This window comes from Acartia tonsa, chromosome 9 (assembly GCF_053477335.1).
Source record: "Acartia tonsa isolate MP-2025a chromosome 9, ASM5347733v1, whole genome shotgun sequence".
Taxonomy (NCBI): domain Eukaryota; kingdom Metazoa; phylum Arthropoda; class Copepoda; order Calanoida; family Acartiidae; genus Acartia; species Acartia tonsa.
The window spans coordinates 12,073,809-12,094,146 of NC_137268.1; the positions used below are offsets into that span (position 1 = coordinate 12,073,809).

The 20,338-nt window shown below is 31.4% G+C and overlaps 1 protein-coding gene, 1 long non-coding RNA gene and 1 other non-coding gene across 3 annotated transcripts; all 3 read left to right on the forward strand.

Moving 5' to 3' along the window:
- The first annotated feature begins 1,153 nt into the window (after positions 1-1,153).
- LOC145328583 (phosphatidylethanolamine-binding protein homolog F40A3.3-like) lies at positions 1,154-9,197 on the forward strand. The gene is made up of 6 exons (XM_080172327.1): positions 1,154-1,218; positions 1,519-1,614; positions 2,232-2,332; positions 2,652-2,781; positions 4,050-4,158; positions 9,119-9,197. Exons 1-6 carry the CDS (start codon positions 1,203-1,205, stop codon positions 9,195-9,197), a joined length of 531 nt encoding a protein of 176 aa, XP_080028453.1. The 5' UTR covers positions 1,154-1,202.
- A 96-nt stretch (positions 9,198-9,293) lies between these two features.
- Positions 9,294-10,666, forward strand: LOC145327721 (uncharacterized). The gene is made up of 3 exons (XR_013882230.1): positions 9,294-9,392; positions 9,699-9,783; positions 10,371-10,666. It is a non-coding gene; the product is annotated as an uncharacterized LOC145327721 (long non-coding RNA).
- A 7,931-nt stretch (positions 10,667-18,597) lies between these two features.
- TRNAT-UGU (transfer RNA threonine (anticodon UGU)) lies at positions 18,598-18,669 on the forward strand. The gene has a single exon. It is a non-coding gene; the product is annotated as a tRNA-Thr (tRNA).
- Positions 18,670-20,338: the final 1,669 nt, after the last annotated feature.

Below are 20,338 nucleotides of genomic sequence, written 5' to 3' on the forward strand. Positions count from 1 at the left end.
TAAGACCAAAAATACATACATATAAACGAGTTTTAATGACATGGAATCTGGATCACATGGATCTTACACTTTATGAACTCGACCATTATCATCATGATGTACAATTTACAACAATAATGATAATTAATAAAAATAATTTTTTTTTTATAGAAATATTGTCAATTTGATCTCATGTAATAAATAATTTAGATAGAAACCAAGGTTATTATTAAAATTTGTTGGTTCTCAACCCCCAGCCCCCCCTTTATTAGATTTCTGAAGAACACAACGCCTCTTACTCTACGAGCCCTCTCATCCAACGGAATCCTATACTTGCGGGGCTCATCTACCATTCTTACGTATACTAACCAAATATGGAATAAGTATAAAAAATACAGCATGTTTGTGATAATAATGAGGGAAACCGCCATTTCTATGATGACAATTTTATTTCAATGTTGCTTATGAAAGTGAGACAACTCAAATAAGTAATTTGTCAGTTTTGGATCAGATCCCTTTATCACTTCTAAGACATTGAACATTGTATTTAATATTTTCTTTCAAGCTTATCAACATGTTACCATGCATAACATTACATTATTCATCAAATAATTAAGAACTTTAAATAAAAATTTGTTATTCAGCACCCCCTAAATAGTTTTTCAATCAATTTTCAAAAATGGATTTTGTTGATCCTTGACAATTTTTTCACCATTTTAAAAAAAGATATGAACTTAAAAAGGCCAACACCTCCTAAGATTCGTAAATATTTGTTTTGTAAGAATGATCCAGAGGGACAAAAACAAGCTACGAAATTTATATTTGGTTCTCAGAAATTATATGACATCCAAATAGTTTGTTTTCCAATTTCTGGAAAAAGATAAAAAAATATTTGAAGACAAAATACATAATTCAGCATTTTTTTTCATTTTACGAAAAAGAGATCCTCTGAATTTTGAAAATCCTTTTAGTTTCTATTTTGAAAAATAAGTTTTTTCTATCCAAAAAGCTTGATTTTCATTTCAGAACCCTATAGTAGGAGCCTGTTATTATATTGTATTATTATTGTATATGCCCCAGAAGGCATCGTTAAAAAATTGTAATACTTTGAAAGTTCAAAGTGTACACACAAGCTAGATTTTGATATATAAATAAAAATATCAAAAAAATATTTGTCAGTCATTTAGTGGTCTTTATGGTTATAACAATATAGACAACAAAGGATGAGATCGTTCATAGGTATACAATATTTTGATTTTTGTCTAAGTAAAAAAACACTTGTGTTCATAAGTTACTCAAACAGAAGAAATAAATATAGTATAAGTATTAGTAACTGAACCACTATTACCTAGGGGTGTTTTATTTGAAGACAGAAAATATAGCCTAAAGCCATTTATAGACTTAAATTTAAAAAAAAACCATCAGGATATCTATATGAGCTTCCCTATAATGTAGAACTCTATTGGCTAAGTAGTTATACAAACCTTAAGCTTCAGACAAAAAACCCTACTACTTTATATAATAGGATATCTAATTTAGCTTTGTTGGGCTTGACTATTGTTGGTGTCAGCAATGCTGGTCATGGTGGTAACAGCAACATGAAGGCAGTTTTTGACCAGGGCTGGAGATCTCAAGGTACAATTTATTTGTAGAAATGTAGTAGTTCAAATATTTTACTACTAGCGGCTACGCCCCTAGAGGCCTCTAGTGGCATTTAAATAATTTTTTTTAAATTTTAAATATCTAATTTGAGAAATAACTTGTCTATGTTATCAATTGTTAAATTCATGTGTCTACGCAGAGCGACTACGTAGCGCGACTATGCTAGCGACACTATGCGGCGGAAATATTTAATATTTTTGAATTTATTGTGAAATCTCTCTTGGGAGGGTTGTGGTACCCTCCCCCAAAATAGTTATAAACCTTCCCGTGACATATGACAATCTACCCTGTTAAGTAGAACCCGATCGGTTCAGCGGTTAGCGAGATCCTTCGGTACAGACACACAGATACACAGATACACACACAGACACACAGACAAACAAACATCCTGTTACTTTAGTATAAGGATTTTAGAATTCAAGAAAAAGTTTTTTGGAACTCAACCTTCAAACTAAAAACTGAAAATAAAAAAATACAAACTTATGGGAATAATTATTTGTTTTGGAAGTACCATTTTTTTATCTATATTGTATATTAATTCTACAAAATTTATTATAAAAATTAATGATTATATGAACCATCTTATCTAGGAGCTGTCCCTGAATTCCTACCAATCCCCCCTGACAACCCTTTGTTTATGAAGGTGGATGGGAAACTGATCATTCCTGGTACACCCCTTCAAACTTCGCAGGTAGATATGAGGGACACCTAAAATTTCTGTTAAATCAGACAGAAATTGTTGGATGATTTTGTGTCTGTTTGTTACTTAAAAGCTCTAATACTTGTGGACTTGTGTGTTATATTTGCTTTGCAAATGGATCTAAATAAAAAAAAGAGCTTCGACCAATTACCCTTCCTCAAATTGAAATATTTTCCTCTAATACTTTTTTTTCCTTCCTACGCATTTTTTGGAATAATTCTTCAAAGGCAAGTTGAAGATTAATTTTTTATTATGTGAATAAAAAAAGTATATCTTGTTTTCAATAATTAACAATTTTGTATACTCTCAGTTAGAAGATTTTCCTCGCATGTGGTGGAGTACAGAGCCTGGAGCACTTTACACTGTCCTGATTGAGGATAATGAGCCTGAGTTACCTCCACCAACAAAAATTTTTCACTTTCTGGCTGTCAATGTTAGAGGTAAAGGGATTGTGTTTTAAATCTAGGGATTTTGTATTGAGAAAAATGCATATATGAGAATCACTTAAAAAAATCACTAGCATTCTCCAAAAAGATATATTGAACCCCAAGTTTTTTTAGTTTTTTCTTGTAATATCAAAGGAAACCTGCAAGAAATACATCGCTTTAACTGTTGGAAGACTGCCACAAGAAAACTCAATTTCCAAAATTTAAGTCTTCAGCTTCAATAACAAAAAAGTTATAGGCATTTCAAAATGTCATTTTTAAATGTCTAAAATTTTTTGTTAATGAAGATGAAGGCTTCAAATTTGAGGTATTAGGTCTACTTGTGGCAGCATTTCAGCAGATAAAGCAGTATATTTCTTGAAGGCTTCCTTTAATATTCCAAGTAAATTGTCTAAAACAACTTGGAGGACAAAACAATGACAAACGATTTTAGAAGCTAAATCAATGAAATTATCCTCATCCATTTATATAACTACTATAGGGTGGTGGTACCCTTCCCAAAAATAGTTCCTTCCTAAAACCTTCCTAAAACTTATCCTGTAAAGGAAGACCATAACGGTACAGCGGTTGGAACTTTCCTTTGGTACAAACAAAAAGACAGATATCCTAATACTTTATATAAAAGGGTGTGCAAAAAAAATGCGGACTTTTTTTTAAATTTAGATTGCGCGGCTTGTGTTAATAGTAGAACAACATTATGCATACCATTAGAACTGCTATGAAGTCTATTTTGTGGTAATATAAGAACCATTACTGTGCTACTTATAGTTTAGGAGCTACGTAGAAGAATGTCCTAACTGACTTAAAACTTGACTTGAAAGTAAATCATTAAAGATAAAAAAAAGTGTGTGCAAAAATGCGGACATTTTTAAAATTCAAACTGCTCGGCTTGTGTGAATAGTAGAAAAATGCTATGTATATCGTTATAACCGTCATAAGCTCTATTTTTTGGAAATATAAGTACGATTTTTGTGATATTTTTAGTTTAGGAGCTGTATTGATAAATGTGAGAAAAGTGGAAAAATTTAATCTTTATATTTCAAAAAATAGACTTCATAGCGGTTCTAATGGTATGCATAACGTTTTTCTACTATTAACACAAGCTGAGCAATTAGAATTTTAAAAATGTACGTATTTTTATTTGCATTCCCTTTAATTTAATCTTTAATGATTTACTCGCAAGTCAAGTTTTAAGCCAGTTGGGACTTTTAAAAAAGTCCGAATTTTTTTTGCACACCCTTTAAGATAAATAATGTATTAAGGTACAGACATAGCAAATAGTGATATAGTATTTGATTACTGGCCAAGCACAACATTTGATAGAGATGGCACCCCTGATGGTTTTGATCCTAACCTTAAGAAGTTAAAAAGGTAGTTGATAGATTTTTCCAAGTTAATAAAATTGAATTCATATTCTAAAATTGTTCAATTGTTGGTAATTGTCTATACATAACTTTTGTTATGGAAAAAAGCATGTCTATATTCTCAGTTTACTACATTTTTCAAAGTATATTTGGGATCATATGAAGAAAATGAAGTCATTCCTAAAAAGGACAGAAATTCCCTTCCTTGGGTATAGGAAGGCTATTTACTTTCCTTTTTCTTACAAATTCTCAGTAAGGAAGGTGATTTCTGTCCACTATCTTACAAATTCTCACTAAAGGAAGGTGACCTCTGTCCACCATCTTACAAATTCTTCCTAATTCTTAGAAATTCTTCCTTTTCCTCACTATTACAACTATGCTTAATAAATCTACCCTATTTACCCAAATTCTTACTTATTCTCAGAAATTCTACCTTAATTACACAAATTCTCCCTTATTCTAAGAAGACCTACCTTATTCTAGCAAATTCTTCCTTATTCTAAGAAAATCTACCTTTTTCCCTCAAATTCTTCCTTATTCTAAGAAATACTTCCTAATTATATGAAAATCTTCCTTATTATAAGACATTCTTCCTTATTCTAAGAAAATCTAACTTATTCTAAGACATTCTTCCTTATTCTAAGAAAATCTACCTTATTCTAAGAAATTCTTCCTTATTCTAAGAAATTCTTCCTTCTTCTAATAAGATCTACCTTATTCTAAGAAATACTTCCTAATTCTATGAAAATCTACCTTATTATAAGACATTCTTCCTTATTCTGAGAAAATCTACCTTATTCTAATAAGATCTACCTTATTATAAGACATTCTTCCTTATTCTAAGAAAATCTACCTTATTCTAAGACATTCTTCCTTATTCTAAGAAAATCTACCTTATTCTAAGACATTCTTCCTTTTTCTAAGAAATTCTTCCTTATTCTAATAAGATCTACCTTATTCTAAGAAATACTTCCTAATTCTATGAAAATCTACCTTATTCTAAGACATTCTTCCTTATTCTAAGAAAATCTACCTTATTCTAAGACATTCTTCCTTATTCTAAGAAAATCTACCTTATTCCCTCAAAGTCTTCCTTCTCATCACATATCCTTCCTTTGTCTCAGATAATTTAGCTAATTCTTGCTAATTAGACCAACCATTCCTGGGATCTTAAGCTTCACAGAGAAAAAACTTGCTGTTTTCTTAATATTCTGCCAGGAGATGAGAACAGTGCTGTGTTGCAATAATTTTATGTATATCAGATTTTTTTCATCCAAATAAAAAAGCTAGCTTTTTTTAAGAGTGAAAAATAAGAATATTTTTAATTTAATGACAAACTAGCCCCTAGAGACCTCTTTAATTTTAGTGGGTTTCTAATTTTTTTTTTTTGGGGGGGGGAGATTTTTCCTAGGGGAGATATCTCTTGAGAATGTGGTATGTACTCTCCCCCAAAATAGCTATAAACCTTCCTTGGTCTTATAAGAAGCCAAACAGTAATGAAGAACCATACTGCTTCTATATATAATATAAAAAAAATATTCTTATAAAAAAGATAGCTTTTAGAAATTAGAAAAAAAACGTCCATCAGCTTGGCTAGCCTGGACAAGAATTTGACACAGCACGGCATTCCTACATGGTAAGGGAGGGCGTGGCAATAATTTTGGTTTTATCTAGGTCAGATTTTTTTCATTCAAATAAAAAAGATAGCTTTTTATAAGAGTGAAAAATAAAAATGCTTCTTAATTAAATGACAAACTAGCTGCTATGCCCCTAGAGACCTCTTTAATTTTAGTGGGTTTCTTAATTTTTAAATTTTTAAAAAAATATTTGGTTTAGAAGTTAACAAGATATACACACAGATAGACAAACACAGATCCTGTTACTTTTATTATAGGGATATAGGGATAGTAAAATATATGTTCTTGTGTAAAAGCTAGCTTTTCAAAATAAGCAAAAAAAATTGACACATAACGCTCCTTGCGATTGCGCAATATATCCCCTTTACCCTATCTCTTTTCCTTCTTTATGGTGAATAAACTGACCAATAAACAGGTTAGCAACTTAATTTGGCGACAACTTTTCTATGTAACTCTATGTCAATAAGATAACTTTAAAAATCGAACCATCCTTATAAAAATTGACCCAACCCGGCCCAAAATTGTTGCTTTTAAAGACCAATACTAAAATCTAAATACAAAATTTTTTGACATTAAGAAATATTTTATTTTTTTTTGTATTAAGTAATATGAATATTAAGAAAATTCATAATCCTTTATATCTTTTGAACATATATTTATAATTGTAAAATTATCCGAAAATCAACAATTCTTTAGCTCTGATGTTGATCATCCCCTCATTATCCCATATGTTCTATTATTCATTCTGCAAATGTACTATTAACACGGATCTAAAGGTATAAGACAATTGCCGATAAGTTGATGTAAATCCTCAATGATTAAACATAAAATTATCCCTTCTGTAAGTTAAAATTTTGTGGTTGAATCGGTTACTATTAACAGGGATCTAAGGGATAAGACAATTGCCGATAACTTGATGTAAATCCTCACTAATTAAACATAAAATTATCCCTTTTGTAAGTTATAATTAGTGGTTGAATTAAATCGTTAATGGACAGGACACTCATTTTAATGTACAAACCAATAAAATTCAATAAAAGTTTTAAGTCACTGAATAAGAAAACGTTATTATAAAACTTTGGGGACCAGTGCAGTGTAATAAACAGCTCAATATTCACTCCCTCCCTGGATTATTACACAGTACACTAATTAAGTAAATTGATTTATCATCCATTGTCCTATCCCTCTTAATTCCTGATTATAGGTTGATTTCTCTGTTTCGGCATGGGACAAGAACAACATATAAAAGACAATTTATAAATATAGAATATGTAATATAAAAGTTTTTTTTAAAAATAATTAGATACCGCTGAACCGATATGGTTCACTTTTACAGTGTAGCTTCTCATAGATCCTGAGAAGGTTTATAGCTATTTTGAGAAGGGTACCACCACCCACCTTGAAAAATATTACTCCTTTACAAAAATTTTTAATTTAAAATAAAAAAAACAGAAATGAAAAATGTGGGGATGATTATGATCCCCCCCCCCCATCAAAACAAAAAAATTAACCCCCTTCCCTTCATTTTTTTCACTTTTTCATTTTAAACTACTATAGAAAATGGAGATATTAAATTCAATTCCCACCACCTAAAGTGCCCATAAAAGTGTCTCTAGGAGCGTAGCCGCTAGTTTGAAATAAAACACTAACAATATAATTAATTATCCATTAAAATTCTTAAAATTCTAAATATACATAGTCTATGGTCTTATTTTAAAAGTATGTCTGTGGGTTTGTGTTCGTTCATGAAAAATACACGCCCTCCCTTACCATGTAGGCGGCCGTGCTGAGTCAAATTCTTGTCCAGGCTAGCCAAGCTGACGGACGTTTTTTTTCTAATTTCTAAAAGCTATCTTTTTTATAAGAATATTTTTTTAATATTATATATAGAAGCAGTATGGTTCTACATAACTGTTTAGCTTCTTATAAGACAAAGGAAGGTTTATAGCTATTTTGAGGGAGAGTACTACCACATTCTCAAGAGATATCTCCCCTAGGAAAAATCTCCCCCCCCCAAAAAAAAAAAATTAGAAACCCACTAAAATTAAAGAGGTCTCTAGGGGCTAGTTTGTCATTAAATTAAAAACATTCTTATTTTTCACTCTTAAAAAAAGCTAGCTTTTTTATTTGGATGAAAAAAATCTGATCTACATAAAATTATTGCAACACAGCCTGTTCTCATCTCCTGGTAGAATATGAAGAAAATAGTAAGGTTTTTCTGTCTGAAGCTTAAGATCCCAGGAATGGTTGGTCTAATTAGCAAGAATTAGCTAAATTATCTGAGACAAAGGAAGGATATGTGATGAGAAGGAAGACTTTGAGGGAATAAGGTAGATTTTCTTAGAATAAGGAAGAATGTCTTATAATAAGGTAGATTTTCATAGAATTAGGAAGTATTTCTTAGAATAAGGTAGATCTTATTAGAATAAGGAAGAATTTCTTAGAATAAGGTAGGCTATCTGAGAATAAGGAAGAACTAGGAGGTATTGGGTTAATTTTCTTATAATTAGGAAGATTAAGTGAGATTTAGGAAGAGATTTTCTTAGAATAAGGAAGAATGTCTTAGGATAAGGTAGATTTTCTTAGAATAAGGAAGAATGTCTTAGAATAAGGTAGATTTTCTTAGAATAAGGAAGAATGTCTTAGAATAAGATAGATTTTCATAGAATTAGGAAGAATGTCTTAGAATAAGGTAGATTTTCTTAGAATAAGGAAGAATGTCTTATAATATGGTAGATTTTCATAGAATTAGGAAGTATTTCTTAGAATAAGGTAGATCTTGTTAGAATAACTAAGAATTTCTCAGAATAAGGAAGAATGTCTTATAATAAGGTAGATTTTCATAGAATTAGGAAGAATTTCTTAGAATAAGGAAGAATGTCATAGAATTAGGAAGTATTTCTTAGAATAAGGTAGATCTTATTAGAATAAGGAAGAATTTCTTAGAATAAGGTAGGCTATCTGAGAATAAGGAAGAACTTAGAGGTATTGGGTTAATTTTCTTAGAATTAGGAAGATTAAGTGAGATTTAGGAAGGTGATTTTTATCCTCTTTTTCAGATATGTGAGAAAAAGGAGAGTGATTTTTGTCCATATTTGAGATATCTGAGAAAAAGGAAGATGATTTCTGTCCTTTTTGGAAGGGAATTTCTGTCCTTTTTAGGAATGACTTCATTCCTTCATATGATCCTATATTTGTTATGGATCTAAACAGGATTACCTCCATATAAATATAAGCTCATAAAAATATCAGAAAAGAAACCCTGCCTTTAATTTCTTTTTGTTTTAAAAGTATTTAGTTTTTTTTCATAAGAATAATATTGTAATTCAGGCATTTGGTGCTTGTCTACAAGCAGAATGGAAGAATCGATATTGTAAGTATTTTTCTGTTATCTTTTATTTTCTTTTAATTTCAGTAAAATAAAAAATAATGAATTGTTAATATTATCCAATAAAAACTAATGTTTTAATTTCAAGTATATTGATCACTAACTGATTTCTTTTAGCCTGCAGAAAATGGACAGAGAGGGTGTGGACCAGAACCAAGCTTCCTGAATAGAGCTGGATTGTCTCATACTAAACTAGAACAGGATTATAACTTAGGGGTAAGATATGTTTATGCTTTTATTGAATATCAAAAAAATCAAAATATGAAATATGTCAACATGTGTTTAATTATGAAAATTAACATATATATTGCTGCTTTATTTAGTAATAACTCTAATAGCTTTGATTTTTTATCATAAATATCTAGTCTGGAAAAGAATGAAACATTTACAATGCTTACAAACTGTTTTTTTTATTGAAACTGAAGGCTTCAAATTTGGGGTATTGGGTCTACTTGTGGCAGTCGTTCAGCAGTTAGATTGGTGTATTTCTTGCATGCTAACTTAAAGTAATTTCTCTTATAGAATCCAGTAGCTGGAACTTATTACACAGTTACCTATGAGGAGGGCTGGAGCCAATATTATTTCTGCCTTGCTGGATCCTGTGCAGGTTTTAAATTATTTGTTGAAAATAAATTTAAAAAATATTCCATGAATCGTAGCTGATAAGTTTAGGACACAATAAAAACTGTCCCGAATTTGTATTAATTTTGAGGAACACGACTCCAGTTACGTCATATTTTTCTTTCCCGAAAAAGAGAAGGGTGAAAGAAAAAAAAGGGAAGGGGGGAAGAAAAAAGAGATGGGAAAAAGGGGGTTTTCCCCATCTCTTTTGAAGAGATTTTCTTCCCCCCTTCCCTTTTTCGGGAAAGAAAAATATGACGTCACTGGAGTCATGTTCCTCAAAATTAATACAAATTCGGGACAGTTTTTATTGTGTCCGAGTTTAGTTACTTGTCATTAGTAAAGTAGAATATATTAATACAAGCGACGATGCCCCTTAAGGCCTCTAGGGACACAAAAAATTGTATCTTTTTAATCTATTCTAAAATCTACCAAAAATATTTATTTTGCTGATAGATGGTGTTAGCTAATTGCTAGTCCAGCGGTTAGCAAGATCCCATGTTACAAACAAACAGACAGACAAAAATCGTTCTCTTTTGTATTATAGATTGAAATAAATTCTATCATATTAAGGAACTCCCATCCCAAATCTGATACCAGGACTGACAGACATCTTTGCTGGTAATCCTTCTGCCTGCAGGAAGCCACAGAAATATCAGCAGAGCAGCAGCCAGTGGTCTCATTCAAAATGGTCCAAATAATCAAAATATAATTGAAATACATTTTTTTCTCTTTATTTTTCATCATTCAAAAAATCTGCAGCTAGATTAAAATCAAAAGAAACTCTTTGAACCAAACTTTTGATTTAAATTCCCAACATATATAGGCTAAAGTATTTTTTCTGTTGCTATGCAGGTTTTATCTGATAATTGTTCAATACAAATTTTAAAATATACTATATATAAACAATAAACATGTCTTAAATATATATCTATAATACAAAGTAGAACGATGTCTGTCCGTCTGTCTGTCTGTCCGTCCGTCCCTTAAGATCTCGGTAACCACTGAACCGATCGGATTCTACTCTTCAGGGTATATGCTCACTGGTCCTGTGGTGGTTTTAGGCTATTTTCTTGGGGGGTGGGACACCCCCAACCCCCCCCCCCCATTTTTTTTTTTGTAGAAGATTTCCTTGCTCCTTTTACGTATTTCGCCAATTTTTTTTTATCACCTCTTGGGGCTCATCTCCTAGAGGCCAGGGGCGAAGCCGCTAGTTATATATATTATAAACTAAATATTTTTCGCTTTATGCTTAGTTTTTCATAAAGGACAAAAATTGTAAAATCTATTTGAATAGTAGCCTTGGCAACTTTTAAAGAAAATATTTATTTTCAGTTTTACAGCACTTTTTATTGGCAAATAAGAGTTTGAAATTTAAGATACTTTGCACATATTTTAAAAAGATGTTTTACTTCCTAACAGTGATGAAAATTAGCCCCTTGACTTGAGAAAAGGTAGGGGCAAAGCCAAATAGCATACACACACACAATTGCTTACTTTTTAATTCTTGTCCCCCCACCCCTATTTTTAACAGTGTACATATTTCATCCATATTTTTACCAAAATGCTTATTGTATTTTTTAAACAGTGCTTTTCCTCGACCTAATAAATTCCATCTTCTTTTTTCTTTATGCTTTACATCTGCAGGGGGTTCTAACCCTGTGGGGATACCCTATATCCAATTTAGCATGTACTAAGGTAAAACACTAACAAACCAAAAGATACCCCCTCTCATATTTTCAAATAATTTAAAAATAAGGAGTTGATGGGCAATTTTAAGGGAAACCGCCAAAAATGACATAGTAATCTTAATTATAGAAAAGCTTCATCTTGATACTGTCCAGTAGCAGACATTCAAAATTTGTTTCACTGATATTCAAAGAATAAAATGAGTGATTTACAAGTAATAATAATAGGAATTTCTTAAATGCAGCAAAAATTAAGTTTAACAAATTAGCAAAAAAATTTATTTCAGATTGTCAATTGTCATATAAGCATTTTAATTAGTAAGTTTATCAATAAAATACAATCAATAAATTAAAAGCCAAACATTCCCATCTTAATTCCAATAACAATGGACATAGAATCCGTGGATATATTGACAGAGAAAATATGTCGTCACTTTAGGTTGATGATATGGACCTCATTTAATGGTCTATTCTTTTGATAACTTGGATGGGGTAAAAGGTTGTTGAGGATAGGGGTAACCAGCTGGGGGTATCACTTTATTGGAGCACATGAAAATCTGGTACAACAGAGAGATAGGGGACAATGGGCTGTTTATTAAACTTGTCTCCAATTGTTATAATTATAAGATAGTTAAATAGCTAGGATAAATGATAAAAGTTTCAAAAAAGAGATAAATAGATAGATAGAATTTTATGATAAGAAGTGTCAAAGAAAGAGATAGTTAGGTAGAAATAACTAGAAAACATAAAAGAGAAAGATAGATTATTATGAGATAGACCAATAGCTAGGATTAACAATAAAAAGTTTCAAAAAAGAGATAGCTAGATAGATAGAAATAAGTAGAAAAATTGAAATATAAATACAGATCATTTTGATTGGGGGTAGATAGAAAAATAGATAGAATTAATGTTAGTGTCAAAAAAAGGGATAGTTAGATAGAAGTAGAAAGAAAGAATATTATGATTTTAGTGGTAGTTAGTATTAAGGGTAAAAGTGTAAAGATAAAAATGGCTAGATGGATAGGATTAAGTAGAAAACTAACAAGGATGATAACATCCATAAAAGCGAAGCTCTGAAACGATATGACAGACAAACATTACCTTTTGTTGAGTGTCAAAACTGAATATACAAAATATGAAAATATAAGGTTTGACAAAAGTATACGTAAATTTGTTGCAAAACTTCTTAAATACAGAATTATGTTTAAGGACATACTGACTTTTTTAATACTTTATTATAGAGATGCTTCGCTCATAATATTGTATCTTATTGTTATAAGAATCAGTAATCAAAAAATCAGATCAATCGGATGATTTTATCACATAAAAAAATTGTTATTAAAAAAGTAAAAAAATCAACATGTTTAAAATGGACGAACGGACATTCTGGTAACGATTATAGAGTTGCTACGCTTTCTAAATCCTACCTAACTACTACAGGAATCACCATGCAAAGTTTAAAATCGATAGGACAATTCTAACATGCCTAAATTAACGAATAAAAGCTAACTATCTCGGACGGACGGACGGACGGACGGACGGACCGACCCTAATTATAGAATAGCTTCGCTTTTAAAAAGGATAGACAAAATATTATGACTAGGGGTAGATAGGAATAAACTGGTAATCGCGTCAAACCAAATAGTGTTATTTTCAGGGTGCATTGTGTACGTACTGTTAGATATTTCCCACAGTGGAAATGAGGTAGCCAAAGAGGTTAAAAAAGGTTATGAACATACATATAAGCGAATACATATAAGTTTTTTCAATTTTATTTCTGATTTAAACTTGAGTATATGGCCATTAATAAAAAAATTACAAATATACACTACAGGTTAAGATTATAGACATCTTCCACATCAAAATTTCAAGTCATGGTAATGCTGCAAAAGAATTCAGCACCAAGAAGCAATGACATTTGTCTTTGTGGATTATGTATATAGTGTAAAAAGTGACAAAAGTAAACTTCATTTGTCAGTGGATAAATATATACAATAAATGAGGAAATATGAATTTAGCTGCAAAAACATTAACTTCTATCATCTAACAACTATTATATCATAATATTAACCTTATTATAACCTATGTGTCATTATTTACTAAGTATATTTGCGATTACTTTTATTTAATGAAATCTTCTATTTTTTAACATGTACAAAACGGCCTGCTATATTGCATCAAGATCCATGATAGATCTATATAGGAAATAAACGTCTATAATTGAGCTCGAATCTTCCAAGCGTACAGTGTATAAAACTCATAGTGCTCCAATAATCCCTATTAAATTCTCATTGACCAGAATGTTAAGACCCATTATTCTACTTTTAGCATCATAAATTCAGTTTTTTAATTCATGTTGCTATTTAAATAACATTGAAGTATTTGATTTTTATTCATAAAACAGAAAACTTAAATTTATAATATAGTAAATCTAAGAAAACTTAGTTTTAAAATGAAATGATTCATGCGACACTCCCGTAATGTGGTCAGATATTAAACTAAACATTTCAACCCTTTGAGGACGATAAATTGAAATAAAGAATATTAGGATTTCAATCTATAAAATATGATAAAAAAAATGGAGCAAAACGTTAAATCGTGTATTGTTATATTGGGTGTAAATATAAAACTAATAATTACTGATTAAATATAAACAGATATTCTAACGTAAAATACCATTATGTGTAACGTATATATGAAGAGAGAGAGAAAAAAAAGGAGCGAGAGAGATAGAAAGAGAAAGGGGGCTAGACTGAGAGAGAACGGGGGAATCAGAGAGAGAGAGAAAGAGGTTGGGGGGGGGGGGAAGTGAGAGAAAGAAAGAGAGAGAGAGAGAGACGGGGGGGAGGGGGTACATAATGAATCATAGGCATTCTAATTTTATTACAAGCTGAATTTGAAGAGATGATAAAATGAACATTTAATTGAAGAATAAGAGAATAAAATTTGTAAGGCAAAGAGCGATAGTATTTAAAAAGAGTAATTATCTCTGATAATTAATAACATTAACAAGGATGACAAAATTCGTAAAAGAGAAACATTAATCAATTCTACTAAAGAAAATTTAAAAATATAGAGTAACTGCACTTAAAAGAGAAAATATTTAGATTTCAGCAAAAATTTAAGTAAATATGTCATTTAATAGCTTAAATAAAAGTCATTTTATTTGGACATACTAACGTCATGGTGATAGGGCTTTCAGAACTATCTGTTAGGGACGTACGGATGGACAGATCAACCCCCACTGAAGAAAAGTTTAGCTTTTAACAAGAAATAGATCATTAACATTATACAACCCTTTTACCCCATTTCCTTCCCTCTTACTGGATGAAAGAACTAACCAATAGATAAGGTCCATACTGGCAAGCTATATAGGGAATATTAACACAATTTTCAGCCATTGAATAGCAAATGAGAAAATTACTTTTTCCTCTAATCCTAGCCAACAGACGAACGGACGGACATATTGAATTATAAATAAGTAATAAGCAATTATAATAACAAATAACTTTGACTAAAAAACTTAATCAGTGTTTCGTCAGTTCTAAACAAGAAGTGTTCAAACTTTTAAATCAACCGAAGGCTTAACCCTGTTTATCATCATGGGGGATGTAAAATAAATATAAAACATTATTTCCTAAGATCACTGAGTTTAAAAATCATCAACAAGGATGATAATATCCATAAGTAGCAAAAATCCTAAGGGTAAAAGTAAAACTCAAAAGCAAAAAGAAGAAAACGCGGCATAACCCACAGACAGATGAACGATGATCAGTGCAGTGGTCATACAAATCTTCACACAAAATATTAGTAGTCTATAGACAGAATAACGGACTAAGTAAGGAATAAAACTTTTAAAGTTTAAATTAATTGACTTCGCTACTAACATTTAACAGGTAAATAAGGATGACAACAGCCATAACTATAGAAGCTCTTGAATTAAAAAAACAAAAGGCAAAGCAAATAAAAGCAAAAAGGGTGCACAACAGACATACATATAAAGTAATGATGCATAGTGAATCTTTACACAAAAAACTTCGATAAAAGCTGGGAAAAGTATTTAAGAGCATTACCGATAGACCAACAGACAATATTATTCTTAGAGTAGGTGTGCATTGGTCAGCAAACATAAAATAAGTCTTCTGTCTTAACCCTGAAAGATCGGGCCCTCTACAAATTCTTAACTGATCGGATTTTATACCTTAATAATTGCATTAGCCTTCTACCTTTCCAGTACGGATATTTAATATTCCCAAGAGCATTACAGACCAGCGAACAACGTGAGCTGTAGGCTAGTATTATATATGTTATAACATTATGTGGCTAATAATCTCATAACTAACTTATCATATTTATCGTTTTTGAACCTATCTAACTCAATGTGAGATTGTTAAACATTGCTATTAACTTACTGTACTAATGATTATTTGCTATCTATGTATCATTTTGTTAGTTAATTGTTCGTATTTTTCTTATTATTATTTATGATTTTTTCCATAAGATGAATAAATCATTTTAACAACAATCAGGTTATTAGGTATTAGATTAGTTAAAGGCATAGGCAAGCTTTCCTTGTAACAGTTGATAGCTTACATGCCTCCATGGAATCTGAATCACATGAATCTTACATTTTATGAAGTCGACTATAATCGTTTACAACAATAATAATAATTAATAAAAATATTTTAATAAATTATTTGTCAATTTGATCTGATGTAATAAGTATTTTAGTTAGAAACCTAGGTTATCATTAAATTTGTAGGTTCTTTAATTCATGCATATAGTTAATCAGACCACTGATGCCCCGCCTGCCTTAATCACATTTCTGAAGAACACAACGCCTCTTACCCTACGAGCCCTTTCATACAATGGTTTCTCATCCCTGCAGGACTCTTCTACCATTCTTATTTATCCTAACCTAACACAAAAAAAGTATCGAAAATACAGCATGTTTGTGGTCAAAATGCCATATGAGGAAAATAGCTATTTTTAAAAGCCACGATTTTCTATAAATAGGGTCGGTCCGTATGTCCGGGACAATTAGCTTTTTTTTGGTAATTTTTACAGGTTAGCATTGTCCTATTACAGAAGCATGCCAACTCTATAATCATTACCAGAAAGTCAGTATGTCCATTCAAAACTTTTTAACTGATTTTTTACTTTTTTGACAATAAATTTAGTAGGTTATAATTATCCCATTCATCTTATTTTTGGAATACTGATTTATAATACCACAATATTCAATGTTACAAGCATCTCTATAATTAAGTCCTAAAAATGTAATTATGTCCTTGAACAGTATCCTATAATTAAAAAGTTTTGCAATAAAGTTACTTACAGTTTTGTTTAGTTTTATGCATTATTATTATAGTTCTGGCACTTATATTAATCTCATTCAGTTCTGACACTCTACAAGTGTTAATGTTTGTTTGTCCTACCATTTCAAAAAACTTCTATTTTAAGGATGTTGTTATGCTTGTTATGATGGAAGGGTTAATAGCCAATTAAATATTTGAAAATGCTAAAAATGAAAATTTTTATTTGTAGATAAAATCAGGGTTCGGAAGCCGCAGCCGCAGCCTCAGCCTCAGCCACCATCAGCCGCGCGGCTTACGAGAAGCCTCAAAATCAGCCGCGCGGCTTCCTCAGCCACCCAATAAGCCTCAGCCTTAGTCGCAGCCGCGCGGCTTAAAGAAAACATAAGCCACTGTAAGCCTCAGCCGCATTCAGCCACTGTAAGCCTCAGCCACTGTAAGCCTCAGCCACAAAACTCCAATTCAGCCACATTAAGCCTCAGCCGCACTAAGCCTCATTCAGCCAACGCCCCTCTAAGCCTCAGCCGCAATCAGCCGCGCGGCTTATAGTTGGGGAAGCCTCAGCCACACTCAGCCGCGCGGCTGTTAATAATTTGAAGCCGCAGCCCCACTCAGCCGCGCGGCTTCAAGAAAGCCTCAGCCGCAGCTGCAAAGTTATGATTATGCCGCAGCCGCAGCCGCGCGGCTTGATATTTGTAAGCCGCAGCCTCAGCCGCAGCTTAATTTTTTAAATTCAGCCGCAGCTTTGACACAGCCGCGCGGCTGAGATATTGTAAGCCCCAGCCGCAGCCGCAGGTGCTAAATTAGTACAAGCCTCAGCCGTCAATTCAGCCGCGGGGCTTAATTTTCATTTAATTTTGTCTGTCTGAAGCTTAAGATCTCAGCAACCACTGAACTGACAATGTTGTCCTTCTCAGAAATCCTTTTACTAAAGTAACAGGATGTCTGTGTGTCTGTGTATCTGTGTGTCTGTACCGAAGGATCTCTCTAACCGCTGAACCGATCGGGTTCTCCTTAACAGGGTAGCTTCTCATAGGTCCTGGGAAGGTTTATAACTATTTTTTGGGGGGTGGGACACCCCCAACCCCCCCAAAAAATTTAAAAATCCCCCCCCCCTCAAAAAAAGAAATTTTTTAAAAAATTTTTTAAACTAAAATTAAAATTGAGGGGGGAGGCCCCCCCCCCTAAAAAAAAAAAATTCCCCCCCCCAAAAAAAAAATTTTTTTTTTACTTGTCTTTAAAAATTTAAAATAAGAAATTGGGTTATTAAATTTGACTCTCTCTCTTCCTCAAGTGCCCCCTAGAGGCCTCTAGGGGCGTAGCTGCTAGTTATATATATATTGACATTGGATGGTTTTGAGCTAATTTTGGGGTGGGGGTCAGACATTTCCATCGCCCAAAAATAATTTTTTTAAATGTTATACTTTTAAATTTTTTTATATTCTTTTATAAAAATTTTATCTTAATTTTTTTTTAAAATTACAACATAGAAACTACCATCTCGAACAACTACAAAAAGTTTGAACCTGTAATGTAAGAGCTCCAGTGGCGCAATCAGTTAGCGCACGGTTATTCTACACTGCACTGTTATGACGGGGTTATAAGTTCGAATTTCACCAGGAGCAATACGTTTTTGAACGTTGATACTTATGAATATTATTGAATACTATTTATAGGGTAACTGCCCTACTGACGTTTGCCTAATTTTATTGTTTTTAAAAGATATAAATTTTTCAGAATTTACTTAATATTCACTATGAATTTGTATTATCTTAAATTTTTTTTCTTGTACAAGTGGCCTATTTAGCTCAATGGTAGAGCACTCGTCTTGTAAACTAGGGACCGTGAGTTCAAACCTCACAGGGGGCAATCAATTTTTGTGATACTCAAGTTATATAGTAGCTTCTCTATTATTTTTCCGTTTAGGTACGCAATACTTGTTCTATATAATTAAGCTTCTCCTACTTAGATATTTCTTAAATTTTAAATGTATTTAATACTTTGTGGTTGATGAGAGACACTGAAAAAGTTATGCAAAAAAAAAGATTTATACATATTTCATTTTTCATAGTATTTTTAAATTAATGAAAATAATTAAATTAAAATTTGGGGAGGGGGGAGGGTGTGTGTGTGTGTTTATTTTGAACACAAATTATCCTAATATGTTTTCTAACAAAAAAAATTTAAACAGCGATGTATTTTACTTTTTAAAGTTGGTTAAAAAAAGGTCTGTAAAATGCAATAAATTGTCCTGTATAATATGCAAAAAAATCTACATAATCTTTATGTACTCGATAGATTGAAATAGTTAAATGATTATCATATATCATCCGATTTTGTTTATTTTACAAAGATGCTTACTAAAATTGATTTTATTTTCGAAACTGCAATTATTATAAAAAAAATGTTTCTTTATCTTTATCATTATGTTATACAATTTCTGAATTTATAAGCAATACATGAATCGATATATTATTACTTTGATGTTGTCCATATGTACTCTGATAAAGAAATAATCTCAGCTGGCTAAAATAACAATAACCCCCATACACCCCCTTTAATCCATCTCTCCCCTCTTATGGGATATATAAATGAACTGGCCAATAAATGAGGTCCATAATTTTATTAACAAATTTTCTTTTTTTTAATATATCCACATATTCTATTATATAAAGTGGTAATGTGAAGCTTCTTATTGATCCAGGGAAAGTTTATAATTTTTTTTGGGAAATGTATCTTTTCCCTCCCAAAAAAAGATGACCCTCAAAATAAATTATTTTTGCTTCCCTTAAGTATTCCTAGAGGTTTTAGGGGCGCAGCCAGTAGTATCCTTTAACCATTAACTCATTACATATTAAAACAGGTTTTAAAAGTATGTACATAAGAGTTATACCTATGAAATTTAGCACCCAATAATTTATTAAATTGTGATATTTAGACCTAAATTTTTCTTCAAAATTTCTGTCACCTTTGGTCTAGGGGTTAGTGTGGCAGTCGTGTGTTGGAAAGGTTCTTGGTTCAATTCTACCAAGAATTGAATGTGATTAAAGTTTTTATTCTGCTATGGACATTGGGACAATGGACAATAATTTTTGTTTCCTCTCATTTATATTTAGTTATTTTCCTCTCAAGTTGAAAAAAAAATTTAAAAGGAGGGTGGATATAATGTGTAAAAAAAGATTAGAGGAGATTTGTTCTAGGTAAACTTACTTTATTTGTAATATTATTAACTAAATTTTAATATAAAATTGCTTTACACCTATGTTCTAAGGGTTAGTGCACCATAATGTGTAAGAAAGGTTTTCTGTTCAATTCCACCAAGAATTACATATGATTATTTCTAAAACCTTGTATAAAGTATGGAGAGTTATTTTGTCTGTAGATTAAGAATTCGATAACTACTGAACTAATGAAAACTTTTTAAATTGCCTTTTCCAAGTTTTTGAATTTTTAAAAAAACTAAAATTAAAACTGGTGGGTGCTCAACCAAACTCCCCCCTATTTTCCCATAAAAAAATAATAAAAGTCACCCTTCATC